The 21,481-nt window shown below is 41.6% G+C and overlaps 1 protein-coding gene across 1 annotated transcript in view; it reads left to right on the top strand.

Annotated features, from left to right (window-relative positions):
• The window catches only part of LOC138763610 (low-density lipoprotein receptor-related protein 1-like), a 121,923-nt gene that overhangs the window by 26,223 nt on the left and 74,219 nt on the right, over nt 1–21,481 (top strand). Inside the window, 7 exon segments of the mRNA XM_069938480.1 lie at nt 939–1,061; nt 11,615–11,737; nt 16,252–16,623; nt 18,381–18,503; nt 18,587–18,703; nt 21,080–21,196; nt 21,281–21,406. Coding sequence (XP_069794581.1) covers nt 939–1,061; nt 11,615–11,737; nt 16,252–16,623; nt 18,381–18,503; nt 18,587–18,703; nt 21,080–21,196; nt 21,281–21,406 — 1,101 coding nt within the window.

The following is a 21,481-nucleotide window of genomic DNA, read 5'->3' as shown; positions in this document are numbered from 1 at the left end:
GTTAACAATTGAAATGGGAAAATCTATCTTGTTAGTAAGTGAATTGAGCAATTACTGGAAAATATTGATCTAGTAAAGTTTTGCTCTACATTTGATTTTGGGAAGAGATTTATCTTTGACATTGGAAAGAATATACAGAACTATTTTGAATTAGGGAGAAAATTGAAAGAATTTACTTTGCAATACTCTAGGAGTTGCTTGAACAAGCTTCAAAAGAAGCATCAGTTGGCAGGGACTGTACAAATTGAATGAAGATGCACACTTTTTGAGTTGTGGAAATGTGGTATTACGGTGATTATAATGCATTGTGGAATAAGCAATGTAGATGGTTTTGAATACTTGAACTGCTGTCCTTCCAGGTTCCCCAGAGGTTCATATCCTATATGGTTTGTCATATAGTACAGGTATAAATAAAATACTGCATTATATCTATTTTATAGGTATTAGAAGAACTGCAGGTGATAAACTATGTTAATAGTTGATATTCCCACCACTTGGACAAAAGTATGGCAACTATTTGTCTGTGTAACTGCTGGCAGCTGGTATGAACTTTTGATCAATCAGATTTTCTTGCCCCAATACTTCTAAATTCAAACTTAGACCAACAACACAATCCAAAAATTTGTTTTGAATAACTAGGTATGGAAAACCGCACCTCTAGCACAATTCTGCCCTGCTGATGCAGGTATATCTATTTTTTTTGTATAAAGACCCATGTATCACAAATAAGTCACGATTACTGAATTACTTGTAGTCATCAAAATTTTATATATAGCGTGGCCCTTTAGGAAATTGGAGGAAGCTAACTGCCTGTCACTGGGTAAAGATGTTTGTCATCTCTGCAGGATGTTGTAAAATAATGCTAAATTTTCTTCTGGACCAAATTTTAATGTTGGATGATATGTGCGTGGATTTAAGATCAGTTTTTGTTTTGCTAGTCAACACGACGTGTCACAAGACTGATTTTTCCTGTCATGATGGACACTGTATACCTGGTAAATGGCAGTGTGATGGTACTGTTGACTGTGAAGATGGATCTGATGAAGCTCCAGAAATCTGTTGTAAGTTATTTAATCTTGGCTGTATTGTTTCTCTACCTGGTAGTCACCTCAAAGAACATAAAACATGATGTCGGCCTGATGTTGTGCCGATCTCCATAAACCTATTCTTAAAAAAAACCTTCCCTCTTTCTTTCATTCATGTTCCTGTTTAAGAGACATTTAAATCCCTCCCCTCCCCACCATGTACCAACCAACCACCACCCCAGCAACTCCTTCCTAGCACCCACTACTCCGTTTTTTTATAAATTTTTTTTAAAAACCCTAATGTTTTCCCCTCACTTTGTACAGATAGTCTCTGGTATTTGTTACTCTTGCCCTAGTGAAAAGGTGCTGGCTGTCCACCTTATCTATGCCTCTCATAATCTTGTAGCCCTCCAAGTCACCTCTCAAACTCCAAAGAGAAAAGCCCTCTCTCTACTTCATACAACACATTCTCCAATCCAAGCAACATCCTGGCACATCGCCTCTGCACCCTCTCCATAGCTTCCACATCTTTTATGTAATGTGGTGACCAAAATTGAACACAATATTGCAATTTGTGGAAAATTGTTTAAACATAAAGTAAATTGTTTACTTATAAATCTCTTGTCATTCATTCTCTTAAATCACTTCAGGCATAATATATTTGGCTTCAATTTTACAAAGTTACGAGGATTACTGAGATTTTTGTCTTCTTGGCTTAGAGTGTGTGCTTTTTAAAACATTACACAAGTTTGAAAGGTTCTTGGGTTGAAACAATTACCCCTTTTACACAGCTGATAAAAGCTGGGTATTATCTACCTTTCAAATGCCTCACCCAGCTGTGTGAATGCATCAAAGGCGGATTGGAGGATCTGAACTTGCCTGACTTTAATCCACCAAGGTAGGTAATGTCAGAGGTGGAGGGTTGCGAAGCAGGGCCAGTCTAAAAGGGCGTGCTGTGTTGAAAGAAGAAGGGAAGATGATGTCGTTATAACGTCTTTTGTGCACGATGCAAGTCCTGTTCGGTCAGCATTTGCTGGCAATCAGATGACTGGTTAAGTCTATTTTTTTTAATGAGGCAATACAATGTCTATCTGAAAAATATTTTATTACTCCAGTTACAGTAGATGCCAATGTTGATTGGCTAACTCCACCCGTCTTACACCATAACATGGCAATAAGTTAATTTGATACTGAAAAACCTCACAAAGATAAGCGTATACAGAGCCGTTGTCGTACCCACACTCCTGTTCGGCTCCGAATCATGGGTCCTCTACCGGCACCACCTACGGCTCCTAGAACGCTTCCACCAGCGTTGTCTCCGCTCCATCCTCAACATCCATTGGAGCGCTCACACCCCTAACGTCGAGGTACTCGAGATGGCAGAGGTCGACAGCATCGAGTCCACGCTGCTGAAGATCCAGCTGCGCTGGATGGGTCACGTCTCCAGAATGGAGGACCATCGCCTTCCCAAGATCGTATTATATGGCGAGCTCTCCACTGGCCACCGTGACAGAGGTGCACCAAAGAAAAGGTACAAGGACTGCCTAAAGAAATCTCTTGGTGCCTGCCACATTGACCACCGCCAGTGGGCTGATAACGCCTCAAACCGTGCATCTTGGCGCCTCACAGTTTGGCGGGCAGCAGCCTCCTTTGAAGAAGACCGCAGAGCCCACCTCACTGACAAAAGGCAAAGGAGGAAAAACCCAACACCCAACCCCAACCAACCAATTTTCCCTTGCAACCGCTGCAATCGTGTCTGCCTGTCCCGCATCGGACTGGTCAGCCACAAACGAGCCTGCAGCTGACGTGGACTTTTTACCCCCTCCATAAATCTTCGTCCGCGAAGCCAAGCCAAAGAAGAAAAAAGAATGTTGACCTCACCAAAGCCTTCGACACCATGAGCAGGAAAGGGCTTTGGCAAATACTAGAGCACCTCGGATGCCCCCCAAAGTTCCTCAACATGGTTATCCAACTGCACGAAAACCAACAAGGTCGGGTCAGATACAGCAATGAGCTCCCTGAACCCTTCTCCATTAACAATGGCGTGAAGCAAGGCTGCGTTCTCGCACCAACCCTCTTTTCAATCTTCTTCAGCATGATGCTGAAACAAGCCATGAAAGACCTCAACAATGAAGATGCTGTTTACATCCGGTACCGCACGGATGGCAGTCGCTTCAATCTGAGGCGCCTGCAAGCTCACACCAAGACACAAGAGAAACTTGTCCGTGAACTACTCTTTGCAGACGATGCCGCTTTAGTTGCCCATTCAGAGCCAGCTCTTCAGGGCTTGACGTCCTGTTTTGCGGAAATTGCCAAAATGTTTGGTCTGAAAGTCAGTCTGAAGAAAACTGAGGTCCTCCACCAGCCAGCTCCCCACCATGACTACCAGCCCCCCCACATCTCCATCAGGCACACAAAACTCAAAACGGTCAACCAGTTTACCTATCTCGGCTGCACCATTTCATCGGATGCAAGGATCAACAACGAGATAGACAACAGACTCGCCAAGGCAAATAGCGCCTTTGGAAGAATACACAAAAGAGTCTGGAAAAACAACCAACTGAAAAACCTCACAAAGATTAGCGTATACAGAGCCGTTGTCATACCCACACTCCTGTTCGGCTCCGAATCATGCGTCCTTTACTGGCATCACCTACGGCTCCTAGAACGCTTCCACCAGGGTTGTCTCCGATCCATCCTCAACATTCATTGGAGCGACTTCATCTCCAACATCGAAGTACTCGAGATGGCAGAGGCCAGCAGCATCGAATCCACGCTGCTGAAGATCAAACTGCGCTGGGTAGGTCACATCTCCAGAATGGAGGACCATCGCTTTCCCAAGATCGTGTTATATGGCAACTCTCCACTGGCCACCGAGACAGAGGTACACCAAAGAAGAGGTACAAGGACTGCTTAAAGAAATCTCTTGGTGCCTGCCACATTGACCACCGCCAGTGGGCTGATATCGCCTCAAACCGTGCATCTTGTTACCTCACAGTTCGGCGGGCAGCAACCTCCTTTGAAGAAGACCGCAGAGCCCACCTCACTGACAAAAGACAAAGGAGGAAAAACCCAACACCCAACCCCAACCAACCAATTTTCCCTTGCAACCGCTGCAACCATGTCTGCCTGTCCCGCATCGGACTTGTCAGCCACAAACGAGCCTGCAGCTGACGTGGACATTACCCCTCCATAAATCTTCGTCTGCGAAGCCAAGCCAAAGAATGTAACCTGCTCTGTGAACTCTGTGGACTGCAGGGACTCTAAGCTGTCACCTTTTTGCCTTTTAGATCTTTTTACTGATTTACAACTCTGGCAAGTTTTTATACATGAATCTGTACATATAAATAGGTGGTAGCTATTATATAGATAGAATTCTGGTTTTAAAATTGTACGGTTTCTATTCAGTGCATTGAAGTATGTAAATTGAAATTTAAAATAAGACTATGTTGATGTGTAGATGGGAACAAAACCTGGTTTAGCCACGCATATTGTTTAGCTACCATGGTCAGTAAAATCTACGCTGGTGATGGTAATTCCAGCCCCAAACCGTTCCTTCCCATCAAGGTTGTGATTGTAACTTAAACTACTCTTGTCCACTTCACATTTCAGTTCAGAGATTTCCACGTGCACCAACACTTGTGTCCCTTTGCAAGGGAAACACTGATAATTAATATGCAACTATTCATTTTGGAGGAAACCGGAACACACAGAGAAAGCCAATGCAGGTCACGGGTAGAACATCCAAACTCATTTCAAACAGCATGAGATTTGAACCTGCATTGCTGTTGTTTTCATACCATAAGAGTTAACTGCTACATTAACCATGCTGTCCTAACCACACATATTTATTTTTATTTCCTATACAGTATACTTCTAAAGAAACACAGTGGGCAGTTCTCTTTTCTGGCTTTCCATCCTGTAGGATGATGATGGTTCATTTCAGTCAGTTTGTGGGGTTTGATATGTCCATCCTGGAGTGGTTGTACAGGCACTGCTTGCCATATACTTGGCTGATGAGGCCAGGAGGGGAAACGGCAGAAGCTCAGTTGTGATGCTTCCTGTGCCTTTCCTCAGTTGCCTCTTTGAACTTTATCTCAGCAGCGTCCACACCTTTTCTGATGGCATCCTTCCACTGCGAGCGATCTGGAGCCAGATCCTCCTATGTTGTTGGGGCAATTTCAGCTTTCTTGAGGCTCCTGTGCAGAACATCCTTGTACTGTAGTCACTGGCCTCCATGTTTCGGGTACCACTGGATAGATAGCTGTACAAGATGTCCTTGGGCAATCTTCTGTCAGTCATTGTGACAGCACGTCCTGCCCAGTGCAGTTAGGCTGACATCACCAAGGTTGAATCTGCTGGCCTTCTGGCTCGAGAAAGGACATCGATAGTGGAGGCCTTGTCTCACTAGGTGATCTTCATCAGAGAACGTAGGTGATGTTGCTGCATTTTGTCAAGCTGATGCAAGTGACTGATATAAACACCATGTCTCATATCCATATAGCAATGCTGATATGACAATGGCCCTGTACACCTTGCACTTGGTGGCCAACATGATGTTCTGTGACCAAACCCGATCTGTCAGCTGACCAAAGGCAAAGCAGGACTTTCTGGTTTGTGACTCAATCTCTACGTCTAGAGAAGTTGAGGATGTTATTGTTCTGCCCAGGTAGTGAAACCTGTTGGCAGCATTGAGACTAGTGTCATCAATGAGGATAGTTTGTTCTTCGTAGCTTGAGCCAAGGGCTGGTTAGTACAAATCTTCTATCTTTTTCAGGCTGATTGTCAATCTGTAGCTCTTTGCAGCACTGGCAAAGTGACTGGTGATCTCCTGCAAGTCTTGGAGAGAGTGCGCAACCAGTGCACAGTCATCAGCAAACTGTAGCTCATGCACCGCAATGTCCTTGACTTTAGTTTTGCTCTGTCTTGCAAGGTTGAGGAGCCCACTATCCGCTCACATTTGTAGGAAAACCCTTAACTTAGGTCTGATGTGGCATCCTGAAGAACAGCAGCGAAGAATAGTCCAAACAGAGTAGGAGCCAAAACACAACCTCATTTTAAGTTGTTGCTGTTGGGAAATGGGTCTGACAACTCACCGCACATATTGATGTGGCCTTCCATACCTTTACGTAAAGATTAGGACTGTTTAAATTGGACATAAAAAGGGCCAACACAGGACTAATCTTGCACTAGACATTAATCAGCATATGAGACATTAATCAGCATATGTTTTATGAGACATCAATAAATTCATTTAAATGGTTTCATCAAACACAAGTGGTAAATTAACTAAGGCACAATTTTTCCAGTGAGTTGAATTGTGAGGATTCCAAACGGATGTTACAAAAGATCTAACAATATAGAAGAGAAACAAAATATTAAGGATGTCAGTGACTAGTAATTGTTGGAGAGATATTTTAAATCATATTTTGTCAAGAAGATGGGAGGGTGTGAAATGCCTTAAATACATTTTGCATGTTCATTCACTCTGCATCATGAATGGAACTGCAGATTTTTGCACAGTGCTGTCTGAATTCATCTCTACAAAGAGGCACACTGCTTCTGGTCCAGCCACTTCTCAGCCTTTATTGGGAATCTTACAGGGAGGAATTACCAAGTTGGAGGCAGGCCAACCTGTACATTGTAGTGATGTCACACTTGCACTACTACGTTCTACCACATTCACCCCCTTTTGGATAGAGTCTGGCAGGATGGAGTGGGACAGTGTCCATCGTTACCAGTGGTGCAGTTTTTAATAGTTCACAGATTCAGCTATTCCAGTGGCTTTATCCACCGCTGTGATCACTGTAGCACTGGTTGCGAAGTTATTGGCACCTGTGGAACTCTTTGATCTACATTTTCACACCCAGTTTGTTTATTTCAACAACTCCTGGGGATGCTGTTGGTCATTTGCTTCAGCAATGTTTTTACATGTTTCATGATCTGAATGTCTGGGGGCTGAACTGTGTTGGTCTGGACAGGTTCTGGGAGGTGAGGGGGTGTTGGTGGTTTGGTTCATGTTGTAGGGGTGTGGTGATGGAGACCTGAGGGGAAGTGGTGGTATGTTCAAGTGGTCATTTGTCCGGCTGATACATGGGACCGGCTGCTCACTGATGAGGGATTCTGGGTCACCTTCTCCGCCGGGGCCACTGCTCAAGCCAGGTCCCTGATGGACACCATGTCTTCTTGCCTATCTGCGCATTGTACTTGGGCATATTGGAGGTTTGCATGCAGGAGGTGCACTTCCTCTACCAGCGGGTCTGCTTTGTGGGTCCTAATGTGTATGCGGAGTAGCAGTGGCGCTGGGTTTGTCAGCCAGACTGGCAGTCTAGTTCTCTACGCCGATCTCCTAGGGAAGGGTGGTGTTCATAGCAGTACAGAGTAGGGACCTAGTAGCATGTAGCACTTCTGGGAAGACCTCTTGCCACTGGGAGATGGGTCCCTTTTCACTTGAGGGTCAAGAGGATTGTCCTCCAGATCATGCTGTTCTCTCTTTCCACCTGCCTGTTCCCACGGGGCTTGAATTCGGTGGGCCTTCTTGTGACTGGACAAGAAATATTGGTGCAACTCCTCACTCCTGAATGAGGACCCCCGATCACTGTGAATGTAACTGGGGTATCCGAACAAGGTGAAGAGGTTGTGGAGGGCTTTAATGACGGTGGGCATGGTCATATCTGGGCAGGGAATGGTGAATGGAAAGCATGAGTACTCGTCCACAATATCCAGGAAGTACACATTCTGATTCATGGATGGGAAGGGACCCTTGAAGTCTATACTGAGATGTTCAAAGGGGCGAGTGGCCTTGATTAGCTGAGCCTTTTCTGGCTGGTAGAAGTGCGGCTTGCACTCTGTGCAGATCAAGCAGATTATGGGTCAGCTCCCTGATCCCTTCTACTGAATAGGGGAGGCTGTGGACCCTCACAAAATGGTAGAGCCTGGTGACCCTGGGATGGCAGAAGCTATTGTGGAGGACTTGGAGATGATCTACCTGTGCCCTGGTGTAAGTTTCCCAGGTGGCTCATTGAGCTTCCCAGGTCAGTACAAGATCTCATAATTGTAGGTGGACAGTTCAATTCTCCATCTCATGATCCCGCTATTTTTAATATTCCCCTGCTGTTAAACATAAAATGATGGCTCTCTGGTCTAGCAGGGTGAATGGTCTGCTGGCCAGATAGTGCCTCCAGTGACACACTGCCTGCATTATTGCCTGTGCCTCTTCCTTGATAGCTGAATGCCTGAGCTTAGGGCCTATAGGATTCAGGAAAAGCATGCCATGGGCCTGTCTATTTGGTTCAGTGTGGCGGCTTGGACGACATCAGAGGCATCACTTTTCACTTGGAAATGGTGTGCATTGCTGCCTTGACCATCTCATCTTTAATGGTCTCAAAGCCCTTGCATGCCTCTGCTGATGTGGAAAACCTGGTGGCTTTCACCAGGGGGGAAGGTCCTTATCTGCATAATTGGGGATCCATTGCGCATAGTACGAGAAGAAACTCCAGCACTTTTTCAAGATCTTGAGGTTTTGGGGCAGTGGGAGTTCCAGAAGGGGGAGCATGCGCTCGTGGACAGGGTCAACGATGCTATTCTCCACCGCGCACCCCAGTATTGCTAGACACTAGGTGTGGAACCTGTGCTTTTTCTCATTGTATGTTAAGTTCCGGTTTTAGCAGTAGCCAGGAACTTCTGCAGGTTTATGCTGTGTTCCTCCTGGTTATAGCTGCAGATAGTGACGTTATCCAAATACAGATATGTGGCTTTTAATTATTGTCACACACCATATGGTCCATTTCCCGTTGGAACATAAACTCTCCATTCGTGAGGCCAAATGGAACCTGTGGGGAAAATGGTAGAGGCTGCCATTGGCCTTCAACACCGTGTATGGATGGTCTTCTGGGAGAATCTGGATCTGGTGAAACGCCAACTTGAGATCGATGGTGAAGTCCCGGTACTGGGCTATCTCATTTACCATGTTGGCTATGCGGGGGAGGGGTAGGCATCCAATAAAATGAGCCTGTTGATGGTCTGGCTGAAATCGATGGCCATCCCATGTTTCTCCACATTCTTAACTAACATCACGTGCCCTCCAGGGGCTTTTACTGGCCTCTATAATCCCCTCTGCTTGCAGTCTCCCTACTTCAGCTTTTATAAACACTCTGTCCCTGGGCTTGTATCACCTACTTTTTGTGGCAGCTGGTCTGTAGTCAGGGGTGAGGTTCTGGAAGGGGAGGGGGGTGGTGGGACCAAAAGGGTGGCCAGAGGGACCTGAAGGGTGGCCAGACTTTTGGACAGGTGCCCTGGATGGCATTCCAGTGTCTGATTGGTCGCGTTCATAGAGGTGGGCAAACCATCCAGGAACTGATTGTTTCTGATTGTGATGGGAGGATGGGGCCCGTCAAACTGCATCAGCACGCTCTTAAGCTGGCACTGGAAATCCAGCTCCAGTATGACTAGTACACAGAGGTGGGGCAACACGAGTTTTAAAAGTTTTAAACTTTTATTATTCATGCCACTCATGGTTAGGGTCAATGTGCAGCACCCACAGATTTCTGTGGAGTGGGATTTGGATGCTAGAGCTACCTTTGCAATGAACATCACAAGGGAATAGGATTGGACTGTGCCCAGATGTATAAAACTTTTAGTGCTCCCTTTGTCAAATAGGCAGCCCATGGTGCAACCGTTTTACCTCAGTGTTCATAAGCCACACCAATTGGTGTGTCCTGTTGTGGTCCAGCATGATGGAGGCCAGAGTTAGCTACTGCGATGGCCACCCTGGAGATTCTGAAGATGGCCGCCCCCATGAATTGCAAGTGGTGGAGTCCACAAGAGATGCCGGACATGCAGTCATCCTGTATTATCTTCCTTCTGTTCCTGCTGTTCAGTTCTTGGCTTCTGGAAGTGGGTCGATCGAAGATGATATCACGGATCATGTGTGGTGCTGCTGGAGGGAGGTTTAGAATGGCTTACCTTAGCGTAGTGCTCCTTCCTCCAGCAAGTCGCACTATGGACCAGGCAGTACTTCCTCAGGTGCTTGGTCTGGCTGCAGAGGTTGCACCTCGTGTTCTCAGCAGTGGCATCCAGGGTCCCCGAGTCCAAAGATGGCAGCACCTGTGCTCCTCACCTGGTGGCTGTGTGGCTCACAGAGTAGCCTCCATGTTCTTCTGGGCTGTCGCAAGTGATCGAGCCATCTGCACGACTTCCTGTAGGGTCCAATTGCTCTTCTCCAGGAGTCATTTGCAGATGTAGTTCAAGCGGAAGTCAGCCACTAACCCATCATGGATGAGGTCCTCTTAATAGACCACCACGAACACATCAATACACCCACAGGCTTGTCCCAGCTCCCTCATGGCCCTCACAAAATCATCGATGGACTCACCTGGGCCCTGGTGTCAGGTGAAAAGCAGGTAACGTGCATACATAGAGTTCACGGGAGCACCCTATTGCTGCCACAGCAGGGCCATTGCGTCATCATACTTTTGGTAATCCCATATTATTTGGTAAGCTCGGTGGCCCACCAATGAAAAGAGCAGATCATACTTGTCTTCGTCTGCCGAGATCTCATGGCGCCTCACTTAGGACTTTGAGCAGTGTAGCCACATATCAAACTTGACAGAGGCCTCTGGATCCCAGGGGTTGGTCTCCAGCTTCTCCACTTAAATCACCTTGTCCATGGCAAGTAATCAGGATATTAAATTGTAGCACAATCCATAACCACAAGCAAATTTGAAGCAAGTGATTAAAGGCTTTACTATCCTGAAATATCAAGCACATCACTACATGCTGCTGGCCTGGATCCAAGGCTGATATGGAAGATTTACAGGGTCCAATGCGAGCCAGCCTGTTTGGTCAAGTGAGGTCACAGCTGCACTACCCTGTTCCATTACTTTGCGCTAAATATCCAGCCTCTTTTGCTTCAGGAAGCCAGCTTGCTGTGTAAGAGGACTCACCGACCCAGCTTTTGTTCTGCGTGAACAAGCCGGCTTCCAGAGACTGGTCGTATATACCTAATAAAGTGGCTTTTTGGTGTAAAAAGGGTTAATGAGTGCCAACTGTAGGACAAAATTTATTAAATTTCAGCTTGGAATCCTTTAAACTGATGATTTTTCAGTAGGCCAAGAATTTTGAAGTTTGAATTTGGGTTTTGATTGAAAACTTTACTATCAATTAAAAATTTTATTGTATGAGTACAATTGGCACTTTAACTTGACTCGGAGCAAACTGGCAGCAAGCATACCTTTTTGCAAGCCAGGTTTTAAAAATTGAAGTTGGATTTCTTTCAACTTAAAATTACCAATTTTATTACCAAAATGCAACCTTGCCCAGATCTTGTTAAAATTGGAAAAACCTTGTCCGAGAAACTACCAAAGATGCTAGCTAGATATAATCTTTCCTCTATATACAGGTCAGTCTGTCCTTTTGATGGAAGGTATCTGCTATTAAATGTTGAAAATGTTCAACAGGCCAGGCAGCATGTTTGGGAAGAAACTTGAACCTTTGGGGCCTGAACTCTCAGTCAGAATTAAGTTCATAAATCTGCCTGAATCACACACTTTTGGAAATTGTGAACTAACCAACTTTTTTTTAAATTTTAGACAAGAAGACTTGTGATAGGAATGAAATCAGCTGTGGCACTAGCTCCCTTCAGTGTATTCCTGTTGATTGGAAATGTGATGGTGAAAGAGATTGTAGTTCTGGCAGTGATGAAGAGAACTGTGGTAAATCAAACCATTGGATTCACTCTGACACTAACTTGAAACTTAAACTGCAAATGCTAGAGAAAATAATTCAGAATTTATTGTCATTAACATGTCAAGAAGTTTGTTGTTTCCATTCTTTTTTAATTTTTTTTATATTTCACACTATGAACTATATTAATCAAAATACACAGAAACATTTCTGACTTGAATATACACAGTGTCATTTTCCCCCCTTCCCCCCCCCTTCCCTCCCTCCTTCCCACCCCCCTCCCAACCCATTAAACGTTCAACATATACATTACAATAAATCCATTAAACAATGTCATCACGCAATGAGAATAAACAAGAAAGTTGTGCCATCTACTTTTACACACTCAGTTCATTTCGTCTTTTCATTCTATCATTTTAGGGGGTGGAGGTCCGAGGCAAGCCCTCTCTGTTGTGTTCCATGTACAGTTCCCAAATTTGTTAGAATTCTGTGACTTTATTTTTTAAATTGTATGTTACTTTTTCCAGTGGAATACATTTATTCATTTCTATGTACCACTGCTGTACTCTCAGGTTCTCTTCTGATTTCCAGGTTAGCATTACACATTAAGGCTATCAATAGCCTTGACATTAAGGCTATCATAATAAATCTTTTTTGTGCTTCATCCAGTTTGAGGCCTAATTCTTCTTATTACTTAGAAGAAAGATCTCTGGATTTTTTGGTATATTGCTTTTTGTGATTTTATTTAATACCTGATTTAGATCTTCCCAAAACTTTTCCACTTTCTCACATGCCCAAATTGCATGTACTGTTGTTCCCGTTTCCTTCTTACAGCGAAAACATCTATCTGATACAGTTGGGTCCCATTTATTTAACTTTTGGGGCGTGATATATAGCCTGTGTAACCAATTATATTGTATCATGCGTAACCTCGTGTTTATTGTATTTTTCATAGTTCTGGAGCATAGCTTTTCCCATTTTTCATTTTTTATCTCTATGTTTAGATCTTGTTCCCACTTTTGTTTGGGTTTACAGCTTATTTCATCATTTTCTTTCTCTGGCAGCTTGATGTACATGTTTGTTATAAATCTTTTAATTATCATATTCAAAGCTGCTTCCTTCTGGTAACCTCAGCCTGCTTCCCAATTTGTCCTTTAAGTAGGTTTTCAGTTGGTGGTATGCAAACATTGTACCGTGAGTTATTCCATAATTTGTACTTGTTGTTTCCATTCTTGATAGTATTTGAACACTGAAGCTTGGGTTAATGAATGCAGCCTACTCCTTTTAAAGCCATGGGAATGACAAATCTATATAGTGCATATAGGTGATGATCTGAGTTCCGTTCTGACTGACTGGTTGTATTTTGAAATGGAAGCAAGTCGGAAGTATGTTAACATGGCATGTAGTCCCCACTCTATCAGTCCCCACACTGATCTTACTGCCCCATACTCCCCCAACAGTCCTGCTATCAGTCTCCACACTGATCCCACTGTCCTGCATTCTCCTGATCGCTTGCTGTACCTGTACAGCATTCTTTTATCCTGAGAACTGAAAGAGATTCTGTGATGTATGCAATGCCGGGATATCGACTGACAGTCACTATCATGCGCTCACATCTGATAGCACTGGTGGATATATGAACAAGTGTAATTTTTATATTTACATTTTTTCTTTATTTTTGTACAGTATTTTTTCAGTCGTATATATGGATGGTTGTAAGTTGCATAGGTCATAAGTTGTGGAGAGGCTGTAGTTTTGACAAAGCAGCATCCAAGTTGTTCATTGACACCAAATTATTTTTTTTTAATATTGTTCAAGATGTCAATCATTGGATTAATCTAAGTTAAACCACAGTGCAGATTTGGTTAAAGTTATCTTGATTACAATGGGTTGTAAAGATTCACTGCTGTCAAATTTGGCTACATAAATAAGTAGGTATGCATGGTTGGAGCTCATCTAACTGTCAGAACATGGGTTGTGCTGGAACATCAGGAAGGAATCATTTTGAGATAAAATTAGGAAAGGATACCAGTTGGAAAATTTATAAATTCAAGCCAGCAGTTGAAATTAGCCTCCACTTTTATTTGTGCACATTATTGGAGATACAGGTACTCCCCAACTTGTGACCGAAGCAACTTGCGCCCATCTGCACGTACGACCACATTTTTTTAAAAAAAATTATAAAACTTGCTCAATTACAGTGAAAATAGGGCCTATATATGGAAAATAATACTTCTCATGAGAGGATGGCCAACCTTCCACGAGAGCTGGCTGGTGGCTGCCATGTTGAGGTATTTCACTGCATTTTAATTCGTGTCCCATTTTTTTTCTGATTCTGCTGTTCAATATTCTGATGGTCAGATTTCAGAGGCCAGTAGAGTTTGCAGAGTGCTCAAGGTCTGCAGCAGCAGAGAGAATGAGAAGGGTTTGGAGACAGAGAACTGAAGGAAATCAATCAACTTGCTCTTCAGTATTCATTGGCAGCTTCATCTCATTGTGGGATACAGGGTCATTCAAACATACACACATTCTGAGATATGATCGGTCATCCAGAACGTAGCACGACATATGTCAGGGAGTACCTGTAATATAGAATGCAAACATGAATAGGGTGCTGGGATAAGTCACCCTTGTTCAAGCGTGCCTTGTTTCTCATGAGAATATGTAGATCAGAGGTTTGTCTGATCAGTCATTTCCACTTACTTGTAACCTTTCACTGCCCATTACAAGCATCTAGCTACGTCTGCTTTAAAGATATTCAGAAACTGCTTTCTTTTTGAAAGTTTCCAAAAACTCATGATTCTCAAGATTGCCTGGTGTTAAATGGGTGCTGTTTATTGTAAATAGTGGCCCATGTTTCTGGAGGAATCCCTCATCCCATCAGTTACCTTAAAGGTATTGTTTGGATCAAGTTAACTTGATCTTGAGCCGATGTAGGGCAATGCTACATCCCAACAATTCATCTTGTGTGAGCTGCTTCCTATGGATTTAAATCCATTAATGAGACCAAATGCATGATGCAGTTTCCAAGATTTGGTCTTGCAAAAGCATTGTAGGAACAGTAGCCCATTTTGTATACGCGACCCATTAAGTTGGCTTTCTTATTTACTTAATGTATCTTCTTGGAAACTTTGATCTCTCTTCAGTAAGGTTTCTGCATTTTCACCATTAGAATAATGTTGGTCATTTTGTGGCAAAATAAGCAATTTCATTTTTTCCATTGTATTCAATTTACCCCATACTTTTTGGATTTTATCTAACTTGTACAAGTTGGGTTGCACGTTGAGAGAAGTGTTTCATGTAAGTGGCCTTAGTCTTTAAAAAAAAGAGGAAAAAGAGCACACATTCCCCAGAGAGAAAATATTTTGTAATTGTGTTACACAATCAAACCAGCAACCACAAAGAAGGCATATCACACAGGGGTAAAGATGAACAATTACTTTAACAAAATTTCACCTTCAAACTTTAATTCAAAATTTTGCCTTTTATAACAATGCCCACTGGTGAATATACAAATTTCTATAACAGTGTAAAACTAATAAATTCCCCAGCCTAAATATAACCTATATAATCAAAGTCTAAGTTGTATTTCCAACCAACCCACAGAAAAAAAACTTAGAAACAAAGCACATAAGACTCACAAAACTTCGATTGCAATCGAAGTAAAGATCGTAAACAAAATTCAGTTTCTTTTGGTAAACTGAAGCCAAAAGATCTTTCGGAGAGAGAACACAAAATTCAAAGTGGTCTTCTTGTGTTGCTCGCAGAGAGAAAAAAAATTGGCTTGGTCCAGATCCTCCTGGCTGCCTTCGGAATCTTCATCCCTTTTAAAATGCCTGACATTCCAAACTGCCTCCCAGACAATGACTCTGCTTGGGCTGCCTTCTACTCCACAGCCACACCAAGCCATGGCTTGTCTTCCAAGTCCAGAAATCTCTAGTTCATTTTTTGCACATGCCCAGTCCGTCTCCCACTCTCTCAGCGATCCATCTTCACCTTGGCTCTCAAAGGCAAACTGTCACCTTCCAACACAAAGCCATACTACACATAGGCCAATACACAAATTGGGTCTAGAACCTTGTTAAATAAATGAGAATAGTTAAATAAATTAGAAAGGTAGTGGAACTGGGATCCAGAGCACACATGTCAGAAATCAAATATTAAAGCCATGATCTGCTGGATACCATGTGGGTACACTAAGTACATGGGAAAGATAACAAATATTGGCTATCGAGAAGTGGATGCAAAATGTCAGTTTTTCTTTGTAGTTGTTTCTTTGTACCCTCATCTCCAGTTAACTTTACCTATTGACAAATCTAGCAGGCATGACTTTCGATAAATGTTTATAAATTGATGCCAAATCCTCAATACTCCATTCTTTTTTTTTGTCTATAATTTTTCAAAAAAGTCTTGTTAGTCAGCTTATCTCTTCAAGCCAATGGGACTGATCCAAATTTTAGATTTACTACTGTTGAAATTTAGATGCTAGATTGTTTTGATGTCGACAACCTATTAAACAATTATCTATCTTGCCTTGTTTTAGACAATCTTGCATGCAATCAAAAAGAATTTGCCTGTTCCAATGGCAGATGCGTTTCTGTATTATTCTTCTGCAATGGCGAAGATGACTGTGGTGATGGAAGTGACGAAAGAAGCTGTGTTCCATCACGCTGCGGCCCACATGAGTTTCAATGCAATAGTTCTGAATGTATTCCCTTTGGCTGGGTATGTGATACCAATCCTGATTGTAATGACCAATCTGATGAATCTCCTGAACATTGTGAATATATTTCCCTTCCTCCTGTGACTTGCTCTCCTGATGAGTTTCCATGCAGTTCTGGTGAATGTATACACAGGAAGTGGCACTGTGATGGCGATACAGACTGCAGAGATCTAAGTGATGAAATCAACTGTGGTAAATATTTCTGTCTTCCTACCACATACTATGGTCTTTATTGAATATGGCTCTCCCTTCATTGTAGAAGGAAATGGTAATCTTGGCTCAACTTCTGAGAACATGGTTATTAAAGCAATCCAGGAGAACACTGGTACCTTGGTTTGAACTTGGCTCTTTTCTGCCATTATCTTGATTCTTTTCCTCCTAAATTTTAGTAATTATCTGGGTTTTTTTAAAATAAAAATGCTCAAAGTATTCTACAAGTCATGCAATGTACATGTAACTTCCAGTCGCCCTTCACAGCTTCTGATCTCCCTGATTTGTAATTTGCCAGTACCTTTTTCATACATCCAGTATTTTGCTTTTGATACAAATGTGATTGTTCTTGGTGAACATTGCATTAATATTTTAATTTGATCTCCAATCAACATTAAAAATTGAGCAGGAATAGACTATCAAACTTGCTCTGTCAATAAAGATTTATTTTCCTGCACTATTTGCACATCTCTTTGTTCCATGTATCCAGAGATCTAACAATCTGCTTTCAGTGAACTGAGACACTGTTTTCCAAAAGTTTACCATTAGAAATTCATCTAAGCTACCTCTTCCTTGCAAAACCGAACCCAAAACTATAGTTCCTTCTCACCAAAGCCTGATTTTCCCCCCCCCACCCCCAAATAAGACTTGCTTCTGTACTCAAACCTTATAGTAAAGGTATTCGGAATCGGGAATGACAACTTTCAATAAATAGTGCAAAATGTGTCTCGTCTCCTTTACCATTTACCAAAATGTCTTTTTCTTCGATGTTCTAATTTTTTTTTTCTTTTTGTGCAAGTGGATGATCTTGCCTGTTTTCCCACTATATTCCACTTGTCACTTAGCATGTCTATATTAACTGAAAGCCTTTTTACTTCATACAATATTTGCAAGGCAGGTTTTGGAGTTTGACATGCCTCGAAGGTACAACTGGGGAGGTAATAGAAGCAAATATGTTGCCAGATTGAGAGGCACTTGGACAGATCCATGAACAGCCAGGTTGTAGAGGGATAGATAGATTAAATTTAGATAGATTAAATTTAGATTGGCATTGGCTAGCACAGGCATAGTGGGCTGAAGAGCGTGTGGTGTTCCTTAGTTTTATAATGGCAACCTATGTAATCACATTTTGGATTTTTGTTCCAATTAAGCAAACATTTTGCATCGGTGTTGGAGGACCTGTATATGTATACGAACTATTGTCTTCTCTTACTCACAGGCACTACTGACACCATGTTGTACTTGTTCTTTCAAGAAGAAAAAAACTTTACATGGATTTAACCAACTTTATTTTCCTTGAGCTGCTTCAACCAACTTCCAACCGACAGCCCCTGTCATATGCCACTTGCAGTTTCTGCCCAACCATGTGCATTGTATGCTGAGAAATGTAGTTCTTAATTACACCTATAATAACACAGTAGTGAATCTCTGGATGGTGGTGGAGGGTAGATTAATTTAAAGTGGAGATATGAGAGAACAGGGATTAGGGGGTTATGTGAAACTAGAGTTGAGGCTAGCATTGATAAGTCATGATCATATTGAATGATGGTATAGGCATGTGTACCAGATCAAACTTAAACAAAGTTGATCTCCATCTGGAGGAAAAAATTAATCCTCAGAGTCATGGCAACTAAATAGTTAATCTTTGCAACCAATTCAAATGTTACTTTCTATTCCCCCCCCCCCCCCACCCTGCCCATCCATGCCTTGACTTTGCAAATGCTCCATTTTTATTTCAGGTCCTCTGACATGTAGGCCAGATTACTTTAAATGTGGTAATGGTGAGTGTGTCCATGTGAGTAAAATGTGTGATGGATTTGGAGACTGTACTGATGGTAGTGGTGAAGCCAACTGCAAGAGAGGTAGGTTGCTAATTCTCTAAAATAACAGCTAATGTTTAGATCCATAGATATTTTTAAATTGGCCAATCCTATTCTGTATTTAGATTGTGCAGGAGCAAATGACTTCCAATGTCAAAGTGGAGAATGCATAGCTGTGTCTCTAGTGTGTAACGGACATCAAGATTGCAACGACTCAAGTGATGAACCACCAAAAGGATGTAGTGAGTACTTTTAAATCTGGCTTGGAGTCGATGAGTTCTAATTTGGATTGGAGTTATTTTACTAATAATCTGGTTAAACTTTACATTTTAATAAATTTTTTCTAAATTTTGAGTTTTACAATTTGCCGGCAGTTGAATTATACCCTTTAATTTTGTGCATCTGTACCTGAAATATATTAGATGTAAAAAGCTTTGGATAATTGCGTTTGCCAATGTTTCTTTGTCCAGGTTGGAGCTAAATTTCAACAAGATTAATTGAAATATGTAAATATTCTGCATCCAGTTCAAATCCAAACCAGCTACAATAAATACTTCAGGTGCTCTTGTATTGAAACTCTCCTCTGCATACTGAAAATCCTGATCTCACTTCAGGCTTTTAAACTGAGCATATTCTTTACTTGTACATTTTTTTAAATCCTCAACCCAAAATCCATTTTGAACATGCATAAATACACTACTGCCCATTTTATATTGTAAATATTATCTTAAGTCACTGCATCAATACCAGGGAGTTAATAATCCAGTTTTTTAAAAAAAATCTGACTGCATATCTTCTGGATTTGAGGTTAAACTTGTAAGATCTTTTTTTGACTGGATGCTATTCCTTTTAAGTACAAAACCACATGTCAAGAGATTTGAATTGAGATTACATCATAGTTGATCTTGATGCTGTTACAAGCCCAAAGAACCCCAAAACCAAGCAGCAATAGATATTCACTATGACAAATGGTTACTTAAACAAAATTTGCTTTAAACATGAAAATAGAATCAAACTTAAACTTGCCTATATTTTTTACATAACTTAATCCAATAACCCCCTTCTAATTTTAAGCGCACGTGTATGTAATCTGTGCGTAAATTTAGGAAATTCTTTGGTTCACAGACCAATCTCACTTTTCATTCCTTCAAGTTCACTGGTTGCAGTCAATTCTTATACTGTACACAGAACTTAACATGCATAAAGTTCACCAGGCTTTGGTGCTTGAAAGGTAAATGATTACCGCTCAGGAGGGTTTTTGTAGCTTTTGCAGAGAGAGATGTGTTGTTCCAGGATTTCCACATCTGAGATACTTCCCTCAGTCACCTCAGTGTCTTGCTGACGAAACTTGCCCCATTAGGGTTCTCCAGATAATAACCTCTTTCTTTCAGGTTATCACAGAGTTCCTTTCTGTTTCACTTATTCCAAGAGAACCACCTGACAGCTAGTACTTCCAGCCATCCTCCACTCTGGAGCTTCTTTTTCAGTTCCAACAAGCTTCTTGCTTTAGTTTCAGCAAGCTTCTCTGTCTCACCCACACTGACTGAAACAACTTGCTTGACCCTTCTCTCTCACTCTCTCTTTTTGACTCGCACGCAAAGACTGCCAGCTTGCTTAACTGACCCCCTGTGCTTGCAAAACAACATGTCCTTTTCCAGCAAACAATAGAAGTCATTCTTCTGGTTCATCTGTTGTTTTTAGATAAACAAGAACCCATCAGTGACCTTTGAGCACTCTTGTCAAAAGCATTGCAAAAAGGTATCAGGAGACCGTATGTCTCTTGCTGTTGCTTTAGAGAAGATAGTCCATTCATTTCCACAGTTCAATTAATGCCTACTTGTGAAGTCTCCATAGGCACTCTTCACAGTTTCTTCAAAGTCACTGATTGGACATGAATTCTCCAGTATTTCAAATAAGATCTGTTTTCAAGTGTAATCTACTCTAACTTTTCCCAATTTATCTCCCAAAAATATTTCTATATATTCTGTCACAATGCAAGTATTTTAAAAAAGGTTTTAACCAGTTTTACATTTCATACAACTTCTGCTAAATGTTTAATATTGTCACAATTGTGACAATATGCTCTATTCCACTCCAGGGTTGCACCCGAAGGTTGAAATCCAATATTTTTAATCATGAGATTTTTTTTTCTCTATGCTACAATTTAACAGGTATCTGATTCTAGGATAATCAAAACTTCAAACTTTTGTGGCGCAAACTAGCTTGTTTAATTTGGTACATCATCCATTGTTCAAGCATTATGTCCACTGATGCAGGGATTTTACTGCAACAACTTGAGGATTAAATGTTCATTGTTTTTGGTTAGGGACAGCACCATCAGCAACTTGGTGGTAACCCAATATACTCGGAAATATTTGTTGACTTTCATGCTCCAAATCCTACAACTCTCTATCTTGGGTACAGTGGTCTGGCCAACAATCACTACTATATTTTGAGCTGCTTAAATGTTCTATTTTCATTAAATGTCACAAAACCATCCCAGAAAGTTATGAAATTAGCTTGGATTTATCAAAATATTCTACCAATTTTAAAGCCTGAAAAAGTGTGCACTCTATGAAGAAGAGCAAGTGGACAATTGCCTGACTTTGTTTTTGCAGATGTAAATGAATGTTTAATGAACAATGGAGGCTGTTCTCATATCTGCATAGATCTTCTTATTGGGTTCAAATGTGGATGTCCTGCAGGTTTTCAATTGTTTGCAAGGGACTGTATAGGTAAGTTGTTTTTTTTCTAGATCTGTTCTTACAAAATACCAGTACATCAGAAAAATTTGAAGTAGAATTTTTTTTTTCCCTCAGACATTGACGAATGTCAAACTTATGCAACGTGCAGTCAAATTTGCATCAATTCAGAAGGAAGTTACAAATGTGAATGTCACAGAGGATATCGAATGGATAAATTAACTGGAATTTGCAAAGCACTTGGCAAGTATCAAAGAAATGGAACTGTAGCTTTAAAGGTCAAAACTGGCTTTGATCAAAATTAATATTGTTCAAGTT

The sequence above is a fragment of the Narcine bancroftii genome, chromosome 1 (genome assembly GCF_036971445.1).
Source record: "Narcine bancroftii isolate sNarBan1 chromosome 1, sNarBan1.hap1, whole genome shotgun sequence".
Classification (NCBI taxonomy): domain Eukaryota; kingdom Metazoa; phylum Chordata; class Chondrichthyes; order Torpediniformes; family Narcinidae; genus Narcine; species Narcine bancroftii.
The sequence above is the reverse complement of the archived record's forward strand: the minus strand, read 5'-3'. Positions and strand labels throughout refer to the sequence as shown.